At 38.4% G+C, this 24,214-nt stretch overlaps 1 protein-coding gene across 3 annotated transcripts; it reads right to left on the bottom strand.

Annotated features, from left to right (window-relative positions):
- Positions 1-12,576: 12,576 nt before the first annotated feature.
- Positions 12,577-22,852, bottom strand: FBXO5 (F-box protein 5). Of its 3 annotated transcripts, none has more exons than XM_031456577.2 (5): positions 22,099-22,852; positions 16,225-16,942; positions 14,936-15,026; positions 13,824-14,006; positions 12,577-12,889 (listed from the first exon to the last, which is right to left on the bottom strand). In XM_031456577.2, the coding sequence occupies exons 1-5, from the start codon at positions 22,199-22,201 to the stop codon at positions 12,638-12,640; spliced, it is 1,347 nt and encodes a 448-aa protein (XP_031312437.1). In that variant the 5' UTR covers positions 22,202-22,852; the 3' UTR covers positions 12,577-12,637. The 3 variants fall into 3 exon arrangements, with proteins under 3 accessions (XP_031312437.1, XP_031312438.1, XP_064342631.1); XM_031456578.2 differs by lacking the exon at positions 22,099-22,852 and adding an exon at positions 20,596-21,629; XM_064486561.1 differs by lacking the exon at positions 13,824-14,006.
- Positions 22,853-24,214: the final 1,362 nt, after the last annotated feature.

The raw sequence follows: 24,214 nt of genomic DNA, 5'->3' as shown, positions 1-24,214 counted from the left end.
TGAGCTCTCTGGTGCCTCTTTTAGAAGGGCACTAATCTCATTCGGGAGGGCTGCATCCTCAGGACTTAATTACCTCCCAATGACGTTATCTCCACATACCAATGCTGGGAGTTAGGTTACAATATGCAAATTTGGAGGGATTCATTCTGCAACAGTTTCCCTGATATAGCTACTCATGACTGGACACGGTGGGGACATATGGATCTACAGCATCCATCACACTTGGATATTATTGTTTAATTACCTGTTTTCCCCACTAGACTTGGTGCTGTAGATTCTGTGAGATCAAGGACCATATCTGCCTTCCTCACAGCTGAATCCTCTGTGCATAACAGAATCTGCTGCCCTGTATAAGATAAATACTCGAATGAATGAATGATTCACTGGCAATATCACTGGGGCTTCTGCATTTTTCCAACCTCCATTCTGTCTGTTTTTTCCACAGCCCTCTGTATTTTAAAGCCAGATATTTTGTGAAGGTGCATTTGCATCAAGTCGATAATCATCCTGATAACCACCTAACCAGTACTTTTTAATGCTCATAAATAAAAGAAGGCCTTTGATGACCTTTGTTTCTTAAACTCATTTTAATATTACAAAAGCATGTTCAACTGGAAGTATATAGCAGTTTCTAATAATTATAAATGTATACTTTAAAAATAAATGTATACTCAAATTCAGAAAGAAAGGAAAAACATATTTTGGCAGATATTCCCATTTGTTTTACATACTGCCTACAGATAATATTTGGTCTACCTATTTATTATCCTCCAATTCTGAATTTTGTTGTGAATTATATAATCCTAGTGAGCATGTTAAAAAAAATAAATAATATGATTTAATAGTAACTTATGGTGAAAAAGAATATGGAAATGAATATATGTATGTTCATGTATGACTGAAGCATTGTGCTGTACACCAGAAATCGACACAGCATTGTAGACTGACTATACTTCAATAAAAAATATATATATACAAAAACGATTTAATTAATGTATTTTGCTGTTACACTATAATCATAAGGGAAAATTAATCTCATTAAGATTATTCTAGGATTTTAAAATAATCTTATTTCTTTTTTAACTCTGATGACAACTAAGAACTGAATTACTCATAGTCATATTATCTCATAATAATACACACAGATTTTTTCATGCTTGCATTATTCAATCTGCCTGAATAAATCTGTCACTTTTAATAAAATGCTCAATATTTCAACATCATCAATTATTTCCACCTAATAATGTTTTGCCCTGTAAAAGCTATTAAATTAATAGTGTCACACAGTAAAAGGTTATACTAAACATGTTTCAAATGAATTTAAGGAACAGTTAGTAAAGCATTTAAAAATATAAGATAAACTTGGTATAAAATGAAAACTACAGAAAAAAGAAATATACACATAAATTCTAAATTGATACATGGTGCTTAACTGTAAATATGCAAAGGAGGATTATCTATACAAAAGCCAGTTACATGATGCTAAATCACATTTAAAATATCATTTTATCTGTCTGATGTGTCTGTTTCTCTTATAATCTTATTAAGAAGCTATCATAAAAATTTCTGAAGTATTTTGAAAAAGCAATAAGAGTAATAACTCCGTCTCCACTCTGATGAAAGGTAGTTTATACTGAATATGATTGTCACCTGGGAATAGTTACATTATCATTTTCTTCCTATGACTCACTTCTACATCATATGCAGCTTTAGGTCTTTTTTTTTTTTTTCTTTTCTCGTTTTTCCTCTGAGATGGCAGTCCTAGCTCCAGCAGTGGAGAGCAAAAAACCGGTGGTCCCTAGAAAGGTCAGTCTTAGTCATAAAGGAGATGAACATCTGTGGGGTATAATTTCAGAGGCATCAGTCAAGTTTCCTGCTCCCAAAATACCTTCTCACCAATTCCAAATTTTATTCCTAAGATTCATTATTTTACTTCAGGTAGGAATAACACCAAAAATAATGAGTTCTTCAAAGACATGACATTTTGACCTAAAAGTTTAGTGAGGTTTACTATCAAACTAAACCTTCTAGATGGAAGGGCAGAGAAGAGAAAGGTACAAAGATCCTGGGTGCCCAATGTGGTTGGAGCTGATGGAAGGTATTGCACATGCAGACCTAAGGGGAGTCTTAGGAGTCAGATAACACCTGAATTTCTTACCTAATTGCTGTGAGTCCCAATAAATCGTTTGTAAAATGAGAGTTAAAAAAGCACCAGACTTTTTTGTTTTTGAGGGGAGGAGGGGGTTACATGGGTCAAATATCTCTTTACCATGTAAGATGCTTTGCTTAATTCCTAACACATAGAAGGCACTCAGTGATGTTAGTTGCCCTAATTATCCTCAACTAGAAAAGGTGCAGAAAATCTTTGTAATGTTTTTTAAAAAGTAACAAGGCAGAGTTGTCCCATTCGATTGCATTTACAAAAAAATAAATTATTGAAAAAGGTAAAATTATTAAGGATTTCAAGAGGGTGACAGCAGTGTAGTCAGCCGTCTGGACTCCTGAGAGCAGATCCCAGTGGGACCGTGCAGGTCACCACCTGTGAAGCTGGCCCTGACTACAGCATCCCTCCTAAGGCTATCAGCGAATTGAAACTCCCTTGAGGACCATTGTTTTTTTCCGAAGATTTTTGTTCCTCTGGAGGGTCTAGTACACTGTCTGATTCACTTTTTATAAATATCACTCTTACATTAGGTGGAAATTTGATGGGGTGGAAGAAAGGAGTCCAGTTAAGAAGCTCTTGAAGTGGTCTTGCTGTTAGTAAAAGTATTCATTCTACTTCTCCGTCTAACTGGGCATCATGGCATACCTGGCATTAGAAATCCCTTGAAAAATGTTTTCCTTATCAGTCCTCAGAGATCAAATATATATATTTAACCGGCAAAAAACCAACAGTGCATGCCTTTCCTTGTATTTAGTGCTCCTTTTTCTTACAGATATTGAATCATGAGGTTAGGACCTTGGCCACGAATTCCATAATACACCGAAACCATTTCTAACTAAAATAAAATAGCAATATAACAAAATATAGCCAAGGTCATGTTTCGTAAATACCTTTGCACTAATGACCTAAACTATTGCTATGAAGGAAATTCTTCAATTTGACTATGTTTCCAAATAGCTTCGATAATCAGTAAAACATGGCCAAAGCTCCCTTTAGTCTCTACAGTCGCATTGTCTACAATAGTATTCAAAAGGGGAGAGAGAAAGAGCAAGAGAGCACAGCTGTCTTCACAAACGAGTACGAACGCTTTTCAGGAGAATAAAGCTCCTGCTTTATGGAAGTAAATGTAAGATGGCAGGTTAAAGGCAGTGTTTTTCAGGTGAACACACTGCAGCGGCCAGTGACGCCATTTTGTCCCTTCCCTTTACTTTCAGTAGAAGGAAAGGGTCTTCAAATGCACAGTGAGCTCACTAATACTGCTGTTCTTATTGAATTGGATTTTGGAGTAAGGACAAAACAATAGAGATATAAAATCCATGACTGTGCAATTTCATAGAGATTTAAAGGGAAAGAAACACTACCATTTTGATTTTGAACTTAAGGTAATTTCAGAGATAATCTAATCAGATATTCGATATTACAGACGAACTAATTTCCAGTCAGAGAAGCATGAGTGACTTACCCAAGGATAGTAATCAAGTTCATGTTTTAAAAAGACAGAGTTCAGTTTTGTAGAGGAAAAATGTACCTGTAGATAATTTAATGAAAGAAACTGAATCATTGCTTTATTACTATATTATTCCTAGTTTGCTAACAATTTTTAATAGTATTGCACTATATGCAGGAATGGTTGGATTCTAAAAAGAAAAAAAAAATCTACCAAGATATTCCATTGCTATTACTCTGGGTTGGAATTTTTTTAAAAGTAATTACAAAGATGTGTTTTTACTATAACAAATTATATTATGGTGCCCATAAACTTTTGCAAAGATGTGAGAAGATATGACAAATTTTAAAGAAGGTATGCACATTTACATATAAAATACAAATAAATAAAATACCACTGAAGTGATATCTACAGATGTAGACATGTATAGTATATAAATACACATATATATGTATGTGTGTGTATGGTGTATAGTATAGTAGACAAAGATGTTTTTACCATGTTTTTCCATGTAACTGAAATATATATATATATATATATCGCTGCAGTTTTTTTGCCTTTTCATAGACAGAATTTTTATGACCTAACGTGAGGCATCTGTCACAGAGAACGACAGTTCCATAAATTTTAGCTCAGCTGTCCACGTCCACCTTGGACTTAAGGAACACATTCTGATGATTCATACATACAGGGTAAAGGCATCACTGACAATAAAATGACTTCAGGCTATGTAAAGCCATAAATAAAGGGAAATCAAAACTTTCATACACATAATCCATGCAAGAAATCATTTTGTAAATTTGGAGAAACCTATCCTATTTTGGCATGATGGGTACAAATCCCTAAAAAGAAAAATAGATAAGTTTGTAGTTTTCATTGTTTAACACATTCATAGTTCCCCTTCCCTTCCTTCTCAAAAAATGTTTTGGAATTTTATGGTGCCCAGCATAAATTTTCTTCCAGTTCCTTGTTTTTTGAAACATGCCCAATAAAAACTGATTAATTAATTAGTTAATGGAATCAAGCATTTGCTTTCCACAATTAACCATACTGGCCAGAGCCTCACTTCTCAAACCTTAATGTGCATATAAATCACCTGGGGATCTTATGAAACTGTAGAATCCGATTCAGTGGGGCTGGGCGAAGATGTGCATTTCTAACAGCAGATCCACGTGGCTTATTAAGGAACTAGAATACTTAGCCATGGTTGTCTCTATTCCCTCTCACACATAGTCATTCAACAAACATATATTGAACATGAACTGTAAACCAGCCATTGTGCCCTCCCAAAAGTAAATTTAAGTGTAAGCAGGCTTTCAAAAATTCTTTTTCCTTTATATTTTGCTTATTCCATTTCCATTGTAGGAAATAGGGTGCAAAATGCCCCAGGGAACATGTGAATGAGGAATACTGGCTGGGCTTGCTGGAGACTAATTAAGTAACACCTTCATTAAGTTAATTTTTTGCTAAGCATCATTTAAATTCTGGGGGCCACAATCCTCAGAAATTGTTACGAAAAGGAATGTCTCACATCCTCCCCTCTAGCAGTGTAAAAACCCAGCCTGACAGTTCAGTTATGAGGGTCAACCAAAAGTTCATATCCTTTAACTCTTCAACATTTCCAGCCTTTATTTAAAGTAAGAAAACCTCCACAAAAAGAAGATGGGTTTTGAAATCAGACATGTTTGGTTTTAGATATAACATATTCCACTAATGTGTGTAATTCTAGGCAATATACATCAATTCCTTGGGCCTCTATAAACATGGATTAATAAAGATTATCTTAAATTCATTTAAAACATATTTACTGAATACCTCCAAGGTACTGGGCACTGTTCTAGCCCTTGGGATGGGTCAATGAACAAATGGACATAGACTTTTCACTCATGTGTCCATTGAGTGGAAATAAAGCATATAAGTAGGACCTGGCTCCCACCTGACACTCAAAAAAATGGTAGTAATTAGCATTCCTTAGTAGCTTTCAACCCTTTGGTGCTCTCCAGGTAAGTCCTAGGTAAGTGGAACTGCCATTTTCATAAACTTTCATAGCAGCTCTCACTTACTCATGCTCACGATAAACCAGGCTTGGTTCTAAGTGCTTCGAGTATGTGTCTATGTTCATTTAATCCTTACAACAAAAATATGAGGCACATTGTTATTCTCATTGTACAAGGATAGGAACACTGAGGCTTAGAGATGAAATTAAGGAATTTCCCAAGACTGTGAGCTGGTAAATAGCAGAGCTGGGATCTGAACTCACAGAGAGTTTGGCCTCGGAGATCCTGCCCTTAACCACGATGCCTTGGAGTAAGTGAATTAGAAGCATTTAAACTAGTCGAAGTAGTTTCACTTCTCATATTAAAAGTGCCTGGACCAAACTGTGTATTAGCTAGGTTTATCATGCCCTCTGGTGGAAAACCAAAGAAGGAATGACAAGGAACGTTAAGTGCAACAGGAAAAGGAGAAAGCAACAAGTTCACTGACGTTCTGGGCTCTTGAAAAGCTCATGGAAATGGCTGGAAAACAATTCAGGAACAAGACATAAGAATATTGAGTAAGACTAAATAGTCAGCAGGACGTGGATCTCTCTCTCCCATACTGCTCCCTGGAGCAGAGTCTCCAGAGTGACAACTGCGCAAAGGAATCTGGAGGTAAAATCTCAAGGAATAAACATCAGAATTACAATGAAACGTTGTAAATCAACTCAACTTCAGTTAAAAAAAATCTAATTAAAAAAAGAACATAGGTGATGGAATACTTAACATGAGATTATTCTAGTCTTATAAAATTGTAGAATTATTTAGGAAAGAGGTCTGTTTATTGAGAGTATCATAAAAATCCAGATGTTTCTAAGCATTAGTATTTGGGCTATAATAAAAATTACAGCAGCTACATTTGCTTATTATATGTCAAGTACTGCATGAACTCTTTACCTGTATTTTCTCACTTATTCATTATGTTGATAGTATCAGGTAGGTGTTATTACCTTCTCTTTATAAATACGAAAACTGAATGTCAGAGAGGTTAAAAACTTGCTCAAAGTTAAATAGTAAGTGGAAAAGTTAGGATTCCAGATCAGAAATGTCTGACGGTAAAGCTATCGCTCTTTCTGTTTTGGGACACTACTATCCCACAGGTGCTTTAAACAAATACAAATTCGGGTTTATATAAGATGTGACTATGTACCTACTTCTGTTCATGGGTTGCGTTATCTTTTGAACATCGACAGCACAGAATGACGTTAACCAAATGCAGTGGATGTTAAGCAGCAGGGCTTTAAAGAAGGAAGGAGTGGTTTCCTTCCTCTTCGCTTTCATCCTAATGACCCACCACATTTTTTTTCACTAACTTTGCCTACTTCATAATTCTTTTGAAAGCAAATGATGAAGCATAGCTGGACATTCTCATCTATGTCCAATACGTAAAGTGATATGGGACCAAAAAACAAGCCCTCATAACCAGAACGAAACAGGCATTAGCAAAACAGCATTTTACGATCTTCAAATTATAGGTTCCTGATGGCCTCAAAGCACAGGGAGAAAGGAAAAGCTTATTCCTGGGGAAAGTGGGTGGAGAAGGATTTGTAAAGGGTCACAGCAGGTTCCACCACCGGGGTGGAGACAAAGCCCAAGTTCAGCTGCATGCAGAGATGTCAGCCTGAATCCCTCCAGTTTCAGTCGTTCTTTCATTCTTTTCTTCCACAAATATAAAGCACGTGCCGGCTGATGGGGGTAAGGACCTGACTTACGTTGGTAAGAGCAGTGGCCTGTTAGTTTGGGAGAGAGGATGGGGCCGAGGTCAGATGAGGAGCAAAGTTGCTACAAAACCAGAGTGGTGGGGGCGCTGAAGAGAAGTGTCCCAGTCTATTTAGATGACCCCTAGTCCTTCAGTCTCTAGCCAATGCCCTCTTACCTCTCTCCTGAGACCTAAACTTATTTTTTTAAGTGTGGTAGATCTGGGTCCTAGGGTACTAGCGTGTGACATGTTTAGATTATGGGGCCAGAAAAGCAGTCCTCTGCTACTTAACTGTTGTGTCATCTTAGACTAACGCTGTCCAACGGAAACATAATGCGAGCCACATATGTAATTTAACATTTTCTATTTGCCACACTAAAAATAAATAATAAATAAAAGAAACAGGTAAAATTAATTTTCATGGTATTTTATCTAACCAAGTGTATCCAACATATTATTTCAACAAGGGGTCAATATAAAAATTATTCATGAGATTTTGCTTTTCTCTATGCCAAGTCTTTGATATCTGGTGCGCATTTGACATTTACAGCACAGCTCCGTTTGTATTTGAATGAGCCTCATTTCAAGTGCTTGGCAGTCACACGTTGCCAATGCATTGGACAGATCTAGACTTTGAATATAAACAATAAATAAAAATGTGGAACATAAGGAAGACTTCCATTCTTGATACCCAAGATCAAAATAGAAATTGTTTATATCAACTTACTGTAGTTAAACACTCTGTTGTGGGCTTTCTGTTATAAGCTGACAATACAAATTGAATAGAAAAGCAGTAAATTTGTTTTATTCATTTTTATATTAAACTTTACACGAATGAACAAAATCAAAAGTGCAGTGTTATAAGAGCACCACCTTGTGGCTTTGTGCTGTTCACATTGTTGGAGTGGAATTTGGGGAAACGGGAATTACGCCAAGCAACCCAGGGGAGATTAGGATTTTAAGAAATTACTTTAGTGGAAGAACTAGCACTGTTCTGTCTTACACGCAATCGTTTGGGCAGTCCCTCAAATTGTGTGAACGGAACATGGCAAAGTCCCCAGCCAGAGGACATGGAAATGCTAACCTCTGGGTGTCAAGTAACACACCGACATGAGCCTTGGTCCAAGGTAAACAAGGCTTTTGTGCTAACATGCAAATATAGGATTTGCTCCAGTGAAATATGACAAGGAGATCACTCACAAAAGACCAGTGAGTATGAACACGTTGAGATTTTAGCAGAAACGCTGGAATATAATCTCCACCATCATAAGTGGTACAGAATGAATACAGAGCTGCCAAACCTTAACCTTCTTCGGTAGAATAAAGGTCTCAATGAAGTAGCATTTGCTACTAAACAATCGCTCCAACTAATCAGAAACACCAGCGGTCCCGGCACTGTGTTAGCGTGGCCAGGAGTGACTGTGTGAAAGTACACACTGCCCACCGGCCTGACCAGAGATGCCTTGGAAAGGAAGTCGCCTTGGAGACCAGCTCCCAGGAGAGACCACGTCTGAGCAGCGTCAGCTTCAGGGCCCTTCTGAATGTGGTCATCTATTCTTGCCACAACATGAAACACACCTAAGGAATCATTTGAGGTAAGATGTATCTAGATTCAACTCGTAAAACATAAAGGATGCCAGAATACAAAGAAAGACGTTTTAGTAAGCTTTAAGCTAGTACTGTGACTTTCTGTAAAAAAAAAAAAAGACTTTAAAAAATATATGTATCACAGTAAACATGAAAATACTAACATCTATGTTGTTCATTCTCCCTTCTGTAGCAGACTTCAAATAGCCTAATAATTTTGGTGACCATACTAGTCCCAAACCTATCTTGGTCTGGGAGTGTGAGTTCTTTGTTCAGGGACCTTCTACGCAGCTGTAAGGTGGCTTTTCCTCCTGTGCTTATGCTAGAATTGTTTCCAGGCCAAGAAATTACATGTCTTGGAGTCCTGGGGAAAACTTGAACTTCTTAATATTCATTAGTGTAGCTAATTGGAGAGCATGAAGAAAGACTTCTGTTCATCTTTCTCTTATCCGAGGCTCCTAGAAAGGTGTGCCCACTTTGAATTAGTTGTCTATTATCACATAAACAATCATCCTCAAACTTTGGGGCTTAAAACAAGAAACATTTATTATCTGGTGGTGGGGTCAGGAATTTGGGAGCAGTTTAATTGGGTGTCTCAAGTTGTATTCAGGGACTAACTCTGTCTGAAGCCAAGACTGGAGCTGGAGGATCTGCTTTCCAAAGACTCACAGACTCAGCAACTGGAAGGAAGCTCAATTCTCCTCCATGTGGGACTTTCCAAAGACCTCAGTTCCTCACAATGTGGGCCCCTCTGTAGGCTGCTCACAGTGGACCGTCCCCCAGTGGGGGATCTGAGAGAAAAAGAAATATAAATCACCATGGCTTTGATAACAGTCTTGGAACTGACATGCCATCACTTCTGCTCTATTCTATTAGTCACATAGACCAAACCTGAGGCAGCATGGGAGACTGCACAAAGCTGTATATACCAAGAGGATGGGATCATTGTGGGATATTTTAAAGGCTCTTCTATTGAACATTTTGCTGGAGGCTTAAGCCAGTATAATATGGCAAGAAAAAGAAATAAAAGGCATATAGACTAATGGAAGAAATGAAACTGTATTTTCAGAAGACATAGGTGATCTACATAGAAAATCTGATAACTAATTGACTTTAGCAAGGTTGTAGGATATAAGATCAATCAATTGCATTTCAATATGTTAAAAATAAATAATTGAAAACTGAGATTAAAGACACCATTTACAATAGTATTAAAATATAAAATACTTAGGAATAAATCTGACACAAGATGTGTAAGGCATGAAAAGAAAAAACTATATTCAAAATTTAACTGCAAATGGATAATAGACATAAATGTGAAATTTACAACTATAAAGCTTCTAGAAGAAAACAGGAGAAAGCTACACATGCTTTTAGGCTAGGCAGATTTCTGAGATGCAACAACAAAAGTATCATCCATTAAAGATAAATAATTGATAATCTGGACTTGATCAAAAATAAAGTCTTCCAAATACACTAAGAAATTGAAAGACAAGACACACTTTAATAAAGCACTTGTGCCTGGAGTATATACTCTCAGATATCAACAGTAACACATACACACATATAAAACCGTTTGACTAGACACTTGACCAAAGAAAATGTATGATGGCAAATAACAATGGCAAACACCATTAGTCATTAGGGGGATGTAAATTAAAACCACAATGGGACACTGCTACACACATATTAGAATAGCTGAAATTAGACTAAGTGCTGATGAGAAGGTGAAGTAAATGGAACTCCCACACACTGCTGGTGAGATTGTAAAATGATACAGCACCTTTGGAAACATTTTGGTATTTTCTTAACAAGTTAAAACATACACTGATCATATAATCCAACCATTCTACTTCTAGACATTTACCAAGAGAAATGAAAGAATACCACTTACAAAGACTTGTATACAAATGATTACAGCACCTTCAATCCTAATAGCAAAAAACTGGGAGAAAAATCTCGATGTCCAACAAAAGGTGAACATACACATAGATGAACTGGTATATCGAACAGTGTATTGCTTATTAAGAAAAAGGGATGAACGCAAAATGCATGAATCTCAGAATATTTAGTGATAGTCAGACGAGGAGTACATAATGAACTTATACAAAATTCTAGAAAAAACAAACTAATCTACAGTGACATAAAGATCAGTGATTGCCTGGGGACTAATTGGAGGCTTTACAAATGGGCAGGAAAACACTGGGGTATGATGGTTATGTTCATTATCTTAGTTGTGGTGATGGTGATGACTTCATGTGTGCATGTCAAAACATCAAATGACACACTTAATGTTTTTGTCTGTCAACTTTACCTCAACATAGCTCAAGAAAAAAGTGTTAATTTTATTGGCGGTTTTACTCCATTAGACAAGGCACACCCACAGATCCATCTGATTTAAATCCCCTACTTCAGGCTTCCTCTGAGATCAAGAGCAAAGACCTTTTAAGCTTCTTTGAGGCCCTATTGATTGAGAGGATCTGTGAGGCCCACTCTTAAGTCTTTAGGCATCTGGTCTGAATTCAAACTCTTAATTTGTCTGTATGCATAATTGAAACCAAAATATATTCAACTTTAGAATTAAGGGGGAAAAATGTCCTTGTCCTAGGCTCTTATCAGCACAAACGCTCTGATTGCAGTCAAAGATAACATTTTATTCTACATACTTTTTAATCCTTTCAATATAATTTTTATTTATTTATTTATTTTTGGTGGCTGTTTAACCCATACAGTTTAACTGGTTTAATGATGAATTAATACACCAGTATTTCTCAAAGTCTGTTTTATGGTTTTTTATTGAACCACCTCGAGATGCTTATTTCAAGACCCACCTCTACAACTACTAAGATACTGAGTGGGGAGAAAACTCTTATCAGAGTAGAGCCTGGTAATCTCACAAGGTCCCCAGGCAATAGACAGATAAAGATCAACTCAGTGCCTTCACATATAGCAATGAGTCCCCTACAGCTTCTTACCTCAGCTGTTTCTAGGATTAAAATGTTTATCTAAATAAAATACTCATAATATTTATTAAGCTTGTAACACTTTTATTCATAACAGGAAAAAAATTTATTCACATGTATATACAAAAGACATTTATTTTCTTATTTTGACACATAAAAATACAGAAATATTTACATATGTACAAAATATTAAAACATACAAACTTTACAAATAAGGAAAACAAGAAAGATTTCACAAAAGATACTTTATGGGATATATACACACTGGAAAAGAGGTTAAAGGTGACAAAACATTTAAATTAACAGACACCAGAAGTTGATATTTCAATTGGTATTATTAATTTGGTAAAGCAAATAAAATGTCTCAAATGCTAAAAGATGGTAACCAAGAGTTATATTTAAGACTGTCAAGGTAAAATTACATGGCTTTCCTTTACCATAAAATTGAATCAATTTTATTTTACCTCTGAATCACAATCATCAGATAACTAGTTTCCCTTTTTCTTAAAATATTTAAATTTTCTGGTTTATATTGAGAGTTTTAAACTTTTTCACATTAAATTGTAAAATATTTTAAGAGGTGTACATCCTCTTTGCTCACTGGGCAAAAAAATCCCATGTACATTGATTTCAACATAAAATTGAAAATCACAAGACATTTATTTTTTTTATGTTTTAAATTAAAATCTAACATTTTTCTAACTAACCTTCATGATCAGTTACAATTGATTTCATAAGAGATCACAATCTTCGTAAATTCTTCTTGCTTTTCTTAGTGCCAGGTAGAGGACCCATTTTATAACTGGCTTTTAGGGGCTTGCCATTTGAACAGTCTTTGGTGGTGTGATAATTACATAGGCACCTTGTACAATAATCAAATCCACAGCCTTCCCGTTTACAGGTTGCCCGTTGTAAATAGCAATCATATTTTGCAGGTGAATTACAGCGAACACAGGCTTTGAGGCTTTCGTTCTTTTTCAAAGTCTTGGCAACCTGGAAAGAAAAAAAATCCATAAACAGATTTTAGTAAGGACTGAATGTAACTTAGTAAAAACAAGGGCACCTCTACCCCAATACATGTATAAAGCACCAATGTCACACACAACTCCCGCCCTTAAGCTTACTGTTCAAAGAGTGAGAGTTATTACTTGTCAATTGGTCCAGTGGCCATTTCCTAATGCTACAAAATGCTCTTTTATTCATGAATGCTACTCACACATCATTACCTAACTTAAATGCCACCTTTTGTGAGGTCTTCCTGGTGTCACTCAGGAGTTGGTTACTCTTTTACCTCTAGTTCTATTTTTTTTAAAGCACCTACCACATTATATGGCATTGATCTTTATGTAGCTGTGAAGGGTACCATGTTTCCGTATCTATGCAGTGCCTGATAAAATGCTCAATAAGTGTTTTTGAATAACTACGTGTTCTGTTAGTTATATCAGGAACATTTAAGACAGAAAACTAAATTTTATTATATATTATATAAGACAGTGAACATTTTATTTCAAAACATGCAGATGGTGGTTTTTAAAATTAAGCTTGCAAAATTATTCACGTGTGAGTAGAATACACATTACTCAATGATTTAAAAGTATACTTGGAGGTCCTCAATTTCTGAAAGTTGGCCTCTTCCTGCTTAGCCCTGCTCCTCAGTTATTTAGGGCAGTAATTGTGAAATGCAATATTGAAAAGTTTTATAAGAAACTTCAAAATCAAGGTTTTCCTTATCTTCTTAGTGCTTCCAAATCAGATCTCAACACCACTGAACTATCATAAACAATGACAAATTATATGTATTATTTTGGCATAAAAAGACATCTGTGTACTTTCCTAATTTGATTAATTGAATTATAAATGGTTTTCATACTCTACACCCTTTTAATAAATGCTCCATATGTTTCTAATTTATTAAACAAATAATTACCTCAGAGAATTCACTGTGTCGACTATAAGTAGAACCTTTCTGATCACCTGGATCAGGTAACTTGGTTCGAGCATCTTTTTTGGGGAGAGTCTGGGTTGCTGATTTTTGCACAGACGCTAATGCAGTTCTGAATAAAACATATTCTCTGGTTGAAGCATGTGGTGAAAACTTAATGTTCTTTTCCTAATTAAAAAAAAAAAGTTTTAATAGGACTAAAAAACACTCTCTCGTATTCTCATCAAGCAGGCATTTTTATGTCTGTGCATGTAAAAAAGGACAAATGAGAATAAAAAGGATTTATTCTTGCATCCGATTTACTTGCACATGGTTAAGCACAGCCACACACAACTATTCAGACATTTAAAGCCTAACAACGAAGTTATTGAGAGAAACTGCAAATCAGAAATTGACAAAGTACTTTACATGTTTAGTATCTAGCACTTAATACATGATTTATAAAGCACTACTGCCAGGACAAAAGGTCATTCTTCCAGGCCACCAGCAGATGGCAACAGTCATGTTTAAGTGTCATCTCAGTGTTATGAATGGATTCAAAACAATCTTTTAAGATTAGAAAAATTTCCATAACACCAGTTTATAAATAAAGACACTGAACTTGGAGAATTTAAGCAATGTTTGTCTAAGTTACAGGGCTAGTAAGTAGCAGCACCAAAATTTGGACCTAAGTATGCCAACTCCTGGGCCTGAAAATTTTAATCATGTATTGATCTTTATTCTCAGAACTATCTCCAAAGTTACTATTTTGGAAAGTAAATCAATCCCCTTCCTACATTAAGAATCTTCAATATGTAGATAACTTACTGAATACTTGTTAACAGAAAAATACAAATGGTAACCAAGACTGGCTAACGGTCAACCCTCACCATCTGAGACCTGAGTAATTTTCCCTTTGCTTTTGGACATTTCATTTCTATGGAGAACCTAAGAAATAAACGACTGGGGTGGGATCTCATCCCCTTTATCTTTGAATTTTTTAATGAGTTATGATATAAAGGATTTCCGTATCATTTGTTATCTTTACTATTTTCCTCTCTTTCTAAAGGTAATAAGCACTGCTATATATTAAAATTACAACAACTGCCAAGACTTACAGTAATTCTTTGTATTGCTTTATTGTACAATTGCAATGCCCCCTTATCATCTTCTAGAATCTTCTTCCAAGTTGTGCTCACCTTAGACACACTGGAAAAGTAAATTATAAAGGAAACAATTAGAGCATCACAAAGAGCTAAGATGAATATATTACAGGAACAATGACAGTGCAAAAGAGAAATTTCTATTAGCTGTGCTATACATTAGAATTGCATGAGGCATTCATTAAGATTTAAGGATGCCCCATGGATAGTCACTTGGGTTTAATTAACAAAAATGGGGGCCAGGGCTCTGGATTTTTTTGAAAGCTCACTATCAAGTAATTCCAAGTGCGTCCAGGCTTAAGAACCACTGCTTCGTACTTCATTTTTTCACAATATCCACAAGTATTACATAAGCAGCCCCATTGTATATATGGCACCATCTTGGCTATTTGGTAATGTTATAGACAAATTTCAAAGAACTTGAGAATAAACTGCTGTTAATAGAAATCAATTAAAAAAATCCATTTTGTTAACTAAAATGTTGTGATGTTGATTATCCCTCAATAAGCTAGCCGATAATAAAAATCAATACTTATGTCTGTTTTGCTTCAGCTATACTTCATGAACCAGTGTAAAGTAACACAAAAAGTACCTCTAAAAATTTTTTTTCAAAAAGCCAAAAATAAACTCAGTTGAGCTGGAGGCAATCTAATCCAACAGTCTTTATAAACATCTTAATTCTCAGTTACCTCAGCCTAACAGATTTTCTCTAGTGGAACAAGGAAGAAAGGGTAGTTTAACAGAAGGTTTCTAAGAAACAGTCATAATCAGATCCATTTGTGGGTTTCCATATTTTCATCACTGTCCAATTTAGGAGCCCTACATTGAAAATGGCCTAATAAGAACAGAAATTATTTCACTTTCAAGTGGGACAAAAATCATAATTCTTATTGGACCTGTACATTAGACCTAGGCTGTTGTTTACAAGGTAAGCCCAAAAGATGTAGCTTATCTATTAGCAATTTCAGAACAACAACAAAAAAAACCAAAAGATCCCAATCTAACAGAAAGTTTTCTAACACAGCATAAATATGAAATTTGAAAGAACTGGATTAAATCATACTTTCATTCTTTCATCTTAGTGTTACACAGGCAGTAAAATACTAGCAACCAGACAAAAGTTGCTACCTCAATTATACAGCACAAGACTACCTACTAAGTCTTGGCATGAGCTGGTGGTACTGAGCCATCTAACAAAAATGTTCAATGGATTATACTAATACACTCAGAGCAACGATACTTACTTGATTAAGTCCATATCACTGAGCTGTGTTAAAATATTTGCTAAGAGATGTCTGAGTCCCCTTCGAAAGAGTTCACTGAGAATATCTACACATTCTAGGCCCATTTTCCTGCCAATTATATTCTGTAATCTGAAATTTCCACTGGATATAAATTCTTTCAGCTTCTCCCGGTCTATTTTAGGATTTCGCTTAGAATTTTTTTTTAATGTTGAACAAACCACTTTTGCAAAATGAAGAGCGGGCAGCAAGTTTTTGTTGGGATAGTGGTCTGGGCTTTGCGTCTGTGGCAGGCAAGACTGCGGACTGTCACTGAAATTTTCCACCAGGGGAAGGCTACTGTCTTCATGTTCACTGAGGCCACTTTGTTGTGAAAATGAAGAGTAGCCACTGTCTTCATAAGGGCCACCGGTCTCTAGTTCTTCTGCGTCATTTGAACTATTAAGTGTCTGTTGCACATGCTGATTTTCCTTATTATGCAAGGGCTTGTTTTCAGTTTCAAGTTCTACAATCCTGGGGCTCACAATTGGTGACCCAATATCTGATAACCTTTCATAGTCTTTAGTGCGGCCTTTGTAAGAATCTTCCAAATATGCAGGAGTGCAGGAACCTTGTCTTCGACTGTCATCAGGTTTTACAGGTTTAACTTCAGAATGAACACGGTTATAATTAAAATCACACTTCATCTTAACAGAGAGAGTAGAACTTTCTTCTTTACAACCTACAAAAAGAACATGACATTATTTATCGCCTAATGGCAAAATTTCAACATATCTCTACTTCTTAAAGTTTGGGACATAGAGACTTAGTTTGCATTCTCTCAGCACGTGTATTGACCATGTAGCTGTGAAATTATTCAAGTTTAATTATTGACATGAAACAATAATACGAGAAAATATTACTAAAGTCTTGTAAGTATATACATCTTCTTAAAGGGGCACTTCAGAACAGTTTGCTTTTAAATCTATGTAACATCTGACTTTTAAAGTCTACATCTGATTAAGCAGAAAATAGTGACAAAAGGGACTATTTAATAAATAGCTGTGCTTATGGGACAAATAAGGAAATGTGATACATCTAGAATGGGGTCTGAGGTAAAAGATACAGTGATCAAATACTTCTAGAAATATATTTAAAACAATGGAGGGGAATGTATAAGGGTCAAAACAATTTTGATAAAAATAACAAAAAATCATACATTTAAACATTAGCAATTATTATAAGCCTCACAATAATTAATCAAGAAATCTACAGGTAGTTTGGAGAAAGGACAGGAAAGGCGGTAAGTTTAATCATCCATAAGTTAACCAAACTACTGACATTTTGGCCCAGACTATTCTGTTGTTGGGAGCTGTCCTGTGCACTGTAGGATGTTTAGCAACTTTTACCCATTTGATGCCATGAGCAGCTGCTACTCCCTAGGCAGGAAAATAAAAAAAATGTCTCCAGTTACTACTTATTGCCAAATGTTGGCAGTTGGAGGAAGGCAGAAGAAACAAAATTCTCCCCATTCCTCAGTTGAGAACAACAGCTTTGAAGGATGTTTAGGATTTTGTCAGGACATAGAGGCTGGGAAGGGGCATTCATTTTGAAAGATAATGTGAACACAGGCATAGTTCTGGGACAGAAGATAGTAGATGAGTTCATAAAAACTGCTTAGCATTTTTGAAGGCAGAGTATACAGATGGTATGTACTTCAAATGTACCCCATCTACTATACCTCCTGCAAACCAATCATATGTAGGTAACAATTTACCCTGTAAGTAAATGTATGTACACGCAGCACATTTAGTCCATACTAAATACTGGTAATCTTTTCATATTAACTTTACTGGTTTTACTTAGAGCAGAAACTTTAAGTCAAAGTACTAAAGAACATCTTAATAGAAAAGAATCCTAGTTCCAAATGTCTAGCACAGTGAAAGACACATGGTATGTGCTCTAGGACCCAATAAACCTTGAACTGACCCTAAAGATTAAATTTAAACTAAGAGTTCAGGGGCATAAAGTAATTAACCCCCAAATTAACCCTAACTCTAGAACAAATTATTCTGAGTGGTTCTCTTTTACTCCCAAGAAGGGTAAAAAAATTCGAAGATATTTTAATTTTTGCCTTAAGAATTACATATGATTTACACAGGACCGAATTTTATGTGAGAGGATTATAAAGAAGCCACCTACAAAGACACACCTTTTCTTTTGTTTGGCTGCCTAAAGGGAAGAGACCTGAAACCGTATTTCAGAAACCCAATTCTTTTCAAAGTCATTCTTCCTCTGCTGTCTTTAGAACTCAGTTACTGGGAGACTATCCTATAGATCTTCTTTCATTCCACATTATTCTTTGAATATGGACAGTTCTTTAAATTTAGAGCTAGTAATGATTCAACTACCCCTTACAATTGTTTAAGTGTTAACAATTTCCAGTTTGTTTCCAAACACTTGGTTCTCACAACCTTATAAGGGAGAATGGAGAGGCACTATTATTTACAAATGAGAACACTGAAACTTATCTAAGTAACTTGCACAGGATTTGACAGGTAGTTAAGAGGGCATGGTTATTCTTCTGGACTGTAAATTCAGTATTCCTTCCACTATCTCACCTGGGAAGTGAGATAAAGAACATTAAAAAAAAGTATAAAAAAACAGACTTCCAGACTTCCGGTTATAATCTAATAGTACATTATTTATGTTGTTGCTCAAAATGTCCCAACGTTTGCCATTGTAAGTCCATGTTCACTTGACATTCCTTACTTTTTGGCACTAAACAAGAAGGTCAGGCTCATCTTGTTTTTCCCTCGTTCCAGCCATAGAATCAGTTATTTCTCCAAGGAACTCTGGTTCCTTTCACTAGTTCCGAAATCTGCATGCTGGTTGTAGATTTAAAGTGTGAAGTTATGTAACATTCTTTTAAAAATCTCCATGTAAAATTGCCACCTTTTAATATAAAAGGAGGCTGAAAGCAGACTATAAAAAGCTGATTCCATATCTTCTAAGTAGTTCAGTGCTTCCCCACCACCAACCCAAATGCCCCTAAACAATTTGGAAAATATAATTCATCTGATGCTATTCTGGAAGGGAAAAAGAGTATTACATGGTTCTGTGACTTCTTGAATCAGATAGATGAGGGTTGAGTCTAGTTTTGCCACTTCATTCATTTATCCAATGCCTACTTAATGACAGCATGTGGAGAGGGAAAGAAACCAGTCAGGGAAGATCTTCTGGAGGTGACATTCTGAAATCTGAAAGCCTTGTCAAAATTCAGACAGAGGTGGACCTGGATGCAAGGACAAGTGCAGAGCTTTCAAGAAGAGGATGGCTTGCAGGGCTGCAACTTAGCAAGCTAGGGGAAGAATTGATTGAAAATTAAGGCTGGAGAGATATAGAATGCTCTGTAGAATTTTTAAGGTAGATGGATTTTATTTATCATGTAATAAAGAGACTTTGAGGGGTTCTAAATAGAGACATTTGGTTTACATTAAAAAAAAAAAATGATTGGCAGTTGTGGAGAATGAATTGTAGGAAGGTATGAGTGGAAGCAGGGAGACTAGTTAGAAGAGCTTATCACAGGCGTCCAGAATGTAAGGCACCTGAGACTAGGATAACCACAGTGGAAACGAGGATAACTGGATAGATCTGAGATATTTTTAGAAGGGTAAAGTCAACAGAGGTTGGAGACATACTGTATTCGTTGTGGATGATGAAAGAAAGTGGAGTAAACAATTCCCTGGTGTTTAAATCTTGAGCATCTAAGGTTTCAAAAACAAAACAAAACAAAACAAAACAAAACACTGAGCAAGTAAACTCTTAAAGCCTGTTTCCTCATTTATAAAATGTGGTAAAACAAAAATGGACTAAATGCATGGCAGAGCCTCTGTCACATATGGTTCAATAAATACAATCCATTTTCACATTATTTTTTAAAGCCAAATCCCTTCATATTCTTTATGATGCAAATCATGAACATTTTAAAGGTAGCAAAATACACTCTGCACAGACCATGCATTTCAGAGAATTAAATATTTTTCCTGGGAATCATATCCAACTTCAAATGAAAATCCTTGCTCAGTCTTTTGACTAGCTTTGTGATCTAGACCATTCAATTACTCTTTCACTTTTTCTGAAATGGAGATACTAATATCTACCTCGTGGAGCTGGTAGATTCAGCACTACATTTCTTAAAACTCTTATTTACTGACTCAATAGTCCAATCATGAAAAACTGTATTATAGTTCACTGTACTTAACCTATTTAACTTTCCAATATAGATCTGTCACTTCATATTAAAATATCAGTTAACTAGACTACAGTGTTTAAAATTAAAAATCTTTACAGCTATTCCAATACTAAATAATTAAGTTCCACAATCTCCAGTACCTGCAAGATAACCAGCATGTGCCCAACGTGAGAGCCATGGCTATTCCTTAAGAATTTCAGAGAGCCCCAAGGCTTGCCGCCATAAACTGCAAATCAGCCATAATCCCTAAGAGAAAATCTTAGAAAAGACTACTTTCAGAAGCATTTGAATATAATACATTTTTTCATTTCATTTCCTCAAACTTGTAAACAGGGAAAAAAAAGTCCAGAGGGACAGTAAATATTCTCTTGAAGGTCTTGAGGAGCAAGGTAGTAAAGACAACTGGAATTAAGCAATCAAAAAATATCCGTTCTTAAAGCCACCAATCTCTAGAACTTCACAGGGAGATTTAAGATCCAGGGTCTTCTACAAATAGACTTAACCTGTTAAAATTGTTTTTTGAGTTTTCTAAATTCCTTTCCTTAAAATAAGGGGCGTCTTTCAGTGATTACCAAATATCACAATATCAAGTTGCTAATTTTCAAAATTTTGGGTAATTTCTGAGGTAAAATGAATGCATCTGAATCTCTTTTAGAGATAGCAACAAAGGGGATAAAAGTAAGCGTTTATTTGAGTGCCTTCCATCCAGGAGTTGGAATAAAAGACTAGCTTTTCAGGAGCACAGGAAAAAAAAACCCCAAAACAAAAAAAGAATTCTTCAATTCTCAAATCTTCTTCCCAAGTTCTTCAAAATCGACTACGTTTGGATAAATCCATGGTTTTGTATTAAAAAGTGCATTCTTTTCCCCCTCTCTCCTTTTGACTCCAGGCCTTGAGACTTGAGTCACTGGGTAATAGGGGAAAAAGGAGAAATTGAACGTTTTTGTTTGGACATCCCAACAGGGCCCAGTCCGATGAGGGGGGTCCCTCCAATTGGCGGGAGTGGGTTGAGGGGAGACCCTGGAAATCCTGAGGGGTCGGAAGGGGGCCCTTCAGGGCGCGGGCCTGGAGGAGGCGGGAGATAACCGCGAGCACGATCTCCCGCGCCCGCCAGGAAGACTGAGGTGGTGAAAACCCGGGGGGACTGACATCGGACCTGAGGTTCGGGACAGACATGGAACAGGGGCGCAAGAAGTGCGCATCGGGACCCTGGCCGATCCTGGGGGCCCCCGCTCGTGGGCCTGTCAGAGAAGCAGCCCGGGGTGGGGTGGGGGAGGGGAAGGGGCATTTGGCGCCCAGGCCGGCGGGGTGGAGATAGATTGCCCTTCCCCGCGAAAAAGGGCAACTCGGGAGGCCCTCACCTGCACCTCCCCGGGTACTGGCGCCCAGGTTCGGCGTGCACGGCGGGACCCCGGCCCGCCATCCAACCTCTGCACCCCTGCTCCCCCTCCCCGGACCCCAGCCATCGTTCCCCCGGTCCCGGGGCCCGCCGGGGCCCGCCGGGGCCCGCCCGAGGCCCAGCGAGGGGCCGCACGCGCAGCCTCGGAAGGGTGTCGGGCCCGGGTCGCGGTCCCCCCTGTCCCCCTGCACCGGGCACCCCTCCGGGAACGCGAGCCCCGCTCGCGCCCTCTCCTCTCACCCACCGTCCGAGGGGCGAGGGCGCCCGGCGGCTGTCAGGGCGCCGTAGCTGCAGCGGCAGGAACCGGAGGGCGGCCGTGGGGAGCAGCTGCAGGGGCGCCGGCTCATGCCAGGACAAGTGGAGTCCGCCTCAGGTGAGGGAACTGCCACCGCGACGTAAGACGGGGCGGCCAGCTTCTCAGAGCTCTAGCTTCTAAAAGGCGCCAGCTGGTACTTTTAAAATCTTTGAATTTGGTGCCCAAATCCGCACGGTCCAATGGGGTGCGCCGCTTGCACGCGCGCTCCAATGGGAAGGCGGTGGGAGGGGGTGCCCTCACCCAGGTCCAATAGGAGAGTGCCGAGGCGGGGCCGAGCCGCGAGGCCCAACCTCCTTCCTCTTCGCCGGCTCCGCGCGTCCGGAAGGATGCGGAGGCCGGGGGCGGGGCCGGGGCGGGGCCTCCGAGCGCGGGGAGGCCGCGGCCCGGCTGCACGTGGAGAGAGCCTACCACGCATGCGTGCCCCCGCCACGCTTCCCTCCGCTGTCTGGGGAGCCGGCCTCCTGCGGGTCCAGATTTCATCCTGAAGGCTTCTGTCTGAAGATCTCCGATGGGTACAGAGGGTAGCCGACTTTCTCCGGTCATCTCACAAGCGGGAGTTTGGTGAGCGGCGACTCTGCCCGTCCGGGAATGCAGACTTTCCGGAAGACGAGCCCTCCCCCAAGCCCGGCTTTGCCCGCCTCTCTAGCATTTACGCGCGCTCCTCTCTCCCTCCTGGTTTCGCCCCTTCCCCTGCTCTGTCTTCTGCGCAGGCGCTGTGGCGGGCGGCGGGCCTACACTTGGCGGGTTGGCGCTTGCGCGCTGGGGTCCCCCGCGTTTCTCTGGGGGAGCGGAGAGCGGCGGGCCGCGGTGGGTGGGGCCGCGTCCCTCCCAGCGCGGAGCTGGTCCAGCCCCCCTGATGGCGGGAGACCTGGAGTCGCGTCTCCCGGAGGCCTTCCAGCGGTGATGAGCTGAGACAGTCACTTCTTTCTTGTAAGAGTGTTTGTATTTTCAACCACCTCTCCCCAGCCACCAGTGCTTTGTTACGGAAGTTAAGCTTATTAAATTTGTATCTACTCTCCCGGGTTTCGTTTCTTTTCGTTAAAGGCCAAGCGCACTCAAGTAGTCCTGCTTCTGAATGAATGAATGAATCATCCTGCCCTAGGAGTTCCAATTCTCACACCCTGGGACCGAAGGCTCCTGGTCGTGGTTTTCTAGTGGTGGAGGAATGGGTGAAAGTATTAATTGTTAAGTCTTTGATGACAAGTTGTACCGTATTATTAGTCATGCTGAACTTTTTACTCTTTGAATGTGTACTAAAGTGACAGTGCATCAACGCTCTGAAGCCATAGGACATAAGCTCTCAAAAGTCTAAATCCCAGTCTTTTGTAGTTTTCCCGTTCTTTTGCTCTTCTGCAGCCTCAGGGAGCGTTAATACTTGGCTTGTGGTAAGCGCTTAGTTAAATTGTTGGCAAGTCCTGTGTGAAGCAGGGCCGGCATCAGGATGAGTCACGTAGGTGCTGAGTGGATCCTGTCTTTACTATGTAAAGTTTTTGATAGTTAAGCATGGTTTTCTGCATTAAATTTTTATTTTTTAGAATGTTGCATTAGTACTTTCCTGGATTGCTGAACTATTTGGCATCCTCAGTTTTGCATCTGAGTCATATGTCTCTCACCTCAGCCTGGCCTGGTACTAGGTCCTGGAGACAGGGTTGAAAAGACAAAAGTCTTGTCCTTCAGGGAGTTTACATTCTAATTGGAAAGAAATTGGCAATGAACAATTTCAATAAATGAAAGAGGGATATAAAACAACGTCAGCGGGTAGAGAATGGGCATAGTTCGGGTGGTCAGGAAGTTTTCTGAGGCTTTGGACCAAAATCGGGAAGTTGAGCTGGCAATACAAAAGTCTGCCTAATAGGCAGAGGAAAGAGACTGAATGTGCTTGGCTTGTTACAGAATGACGAAAAGTAGGAGATGAGGTCAGAGAAGTGGAAGCCAGATACATGTGGAGTTTAGAGTTTCTTCTCTAGCAGTGGGTAGCTGCTGGAGGGATTTTAGCAAGGGAGTGATTTGTTGAATGAATATTAAAACTATGGTAGCTTTTTTT

The sequence above is a fragment of the Camelus dromedarius genome, chromosome 6 (assembly GCF_036321535.1).
Source record: "Camelus dromedarius isolate mCamDro1 chromosome 6, mCamDro1.pat, whole genome shotgun sequence".
In the NCBI taxonomy this organism is placed as follows: domain Eukaryota; kingdom Metazoa; phylum Chordata; class Mammalia; order Artiodactyla; family Camelidae; genus Camelus; species Camelus dromedarius.
This window is presented reverse-complemented; position numbering and strand designations above follow the sequence as displayed.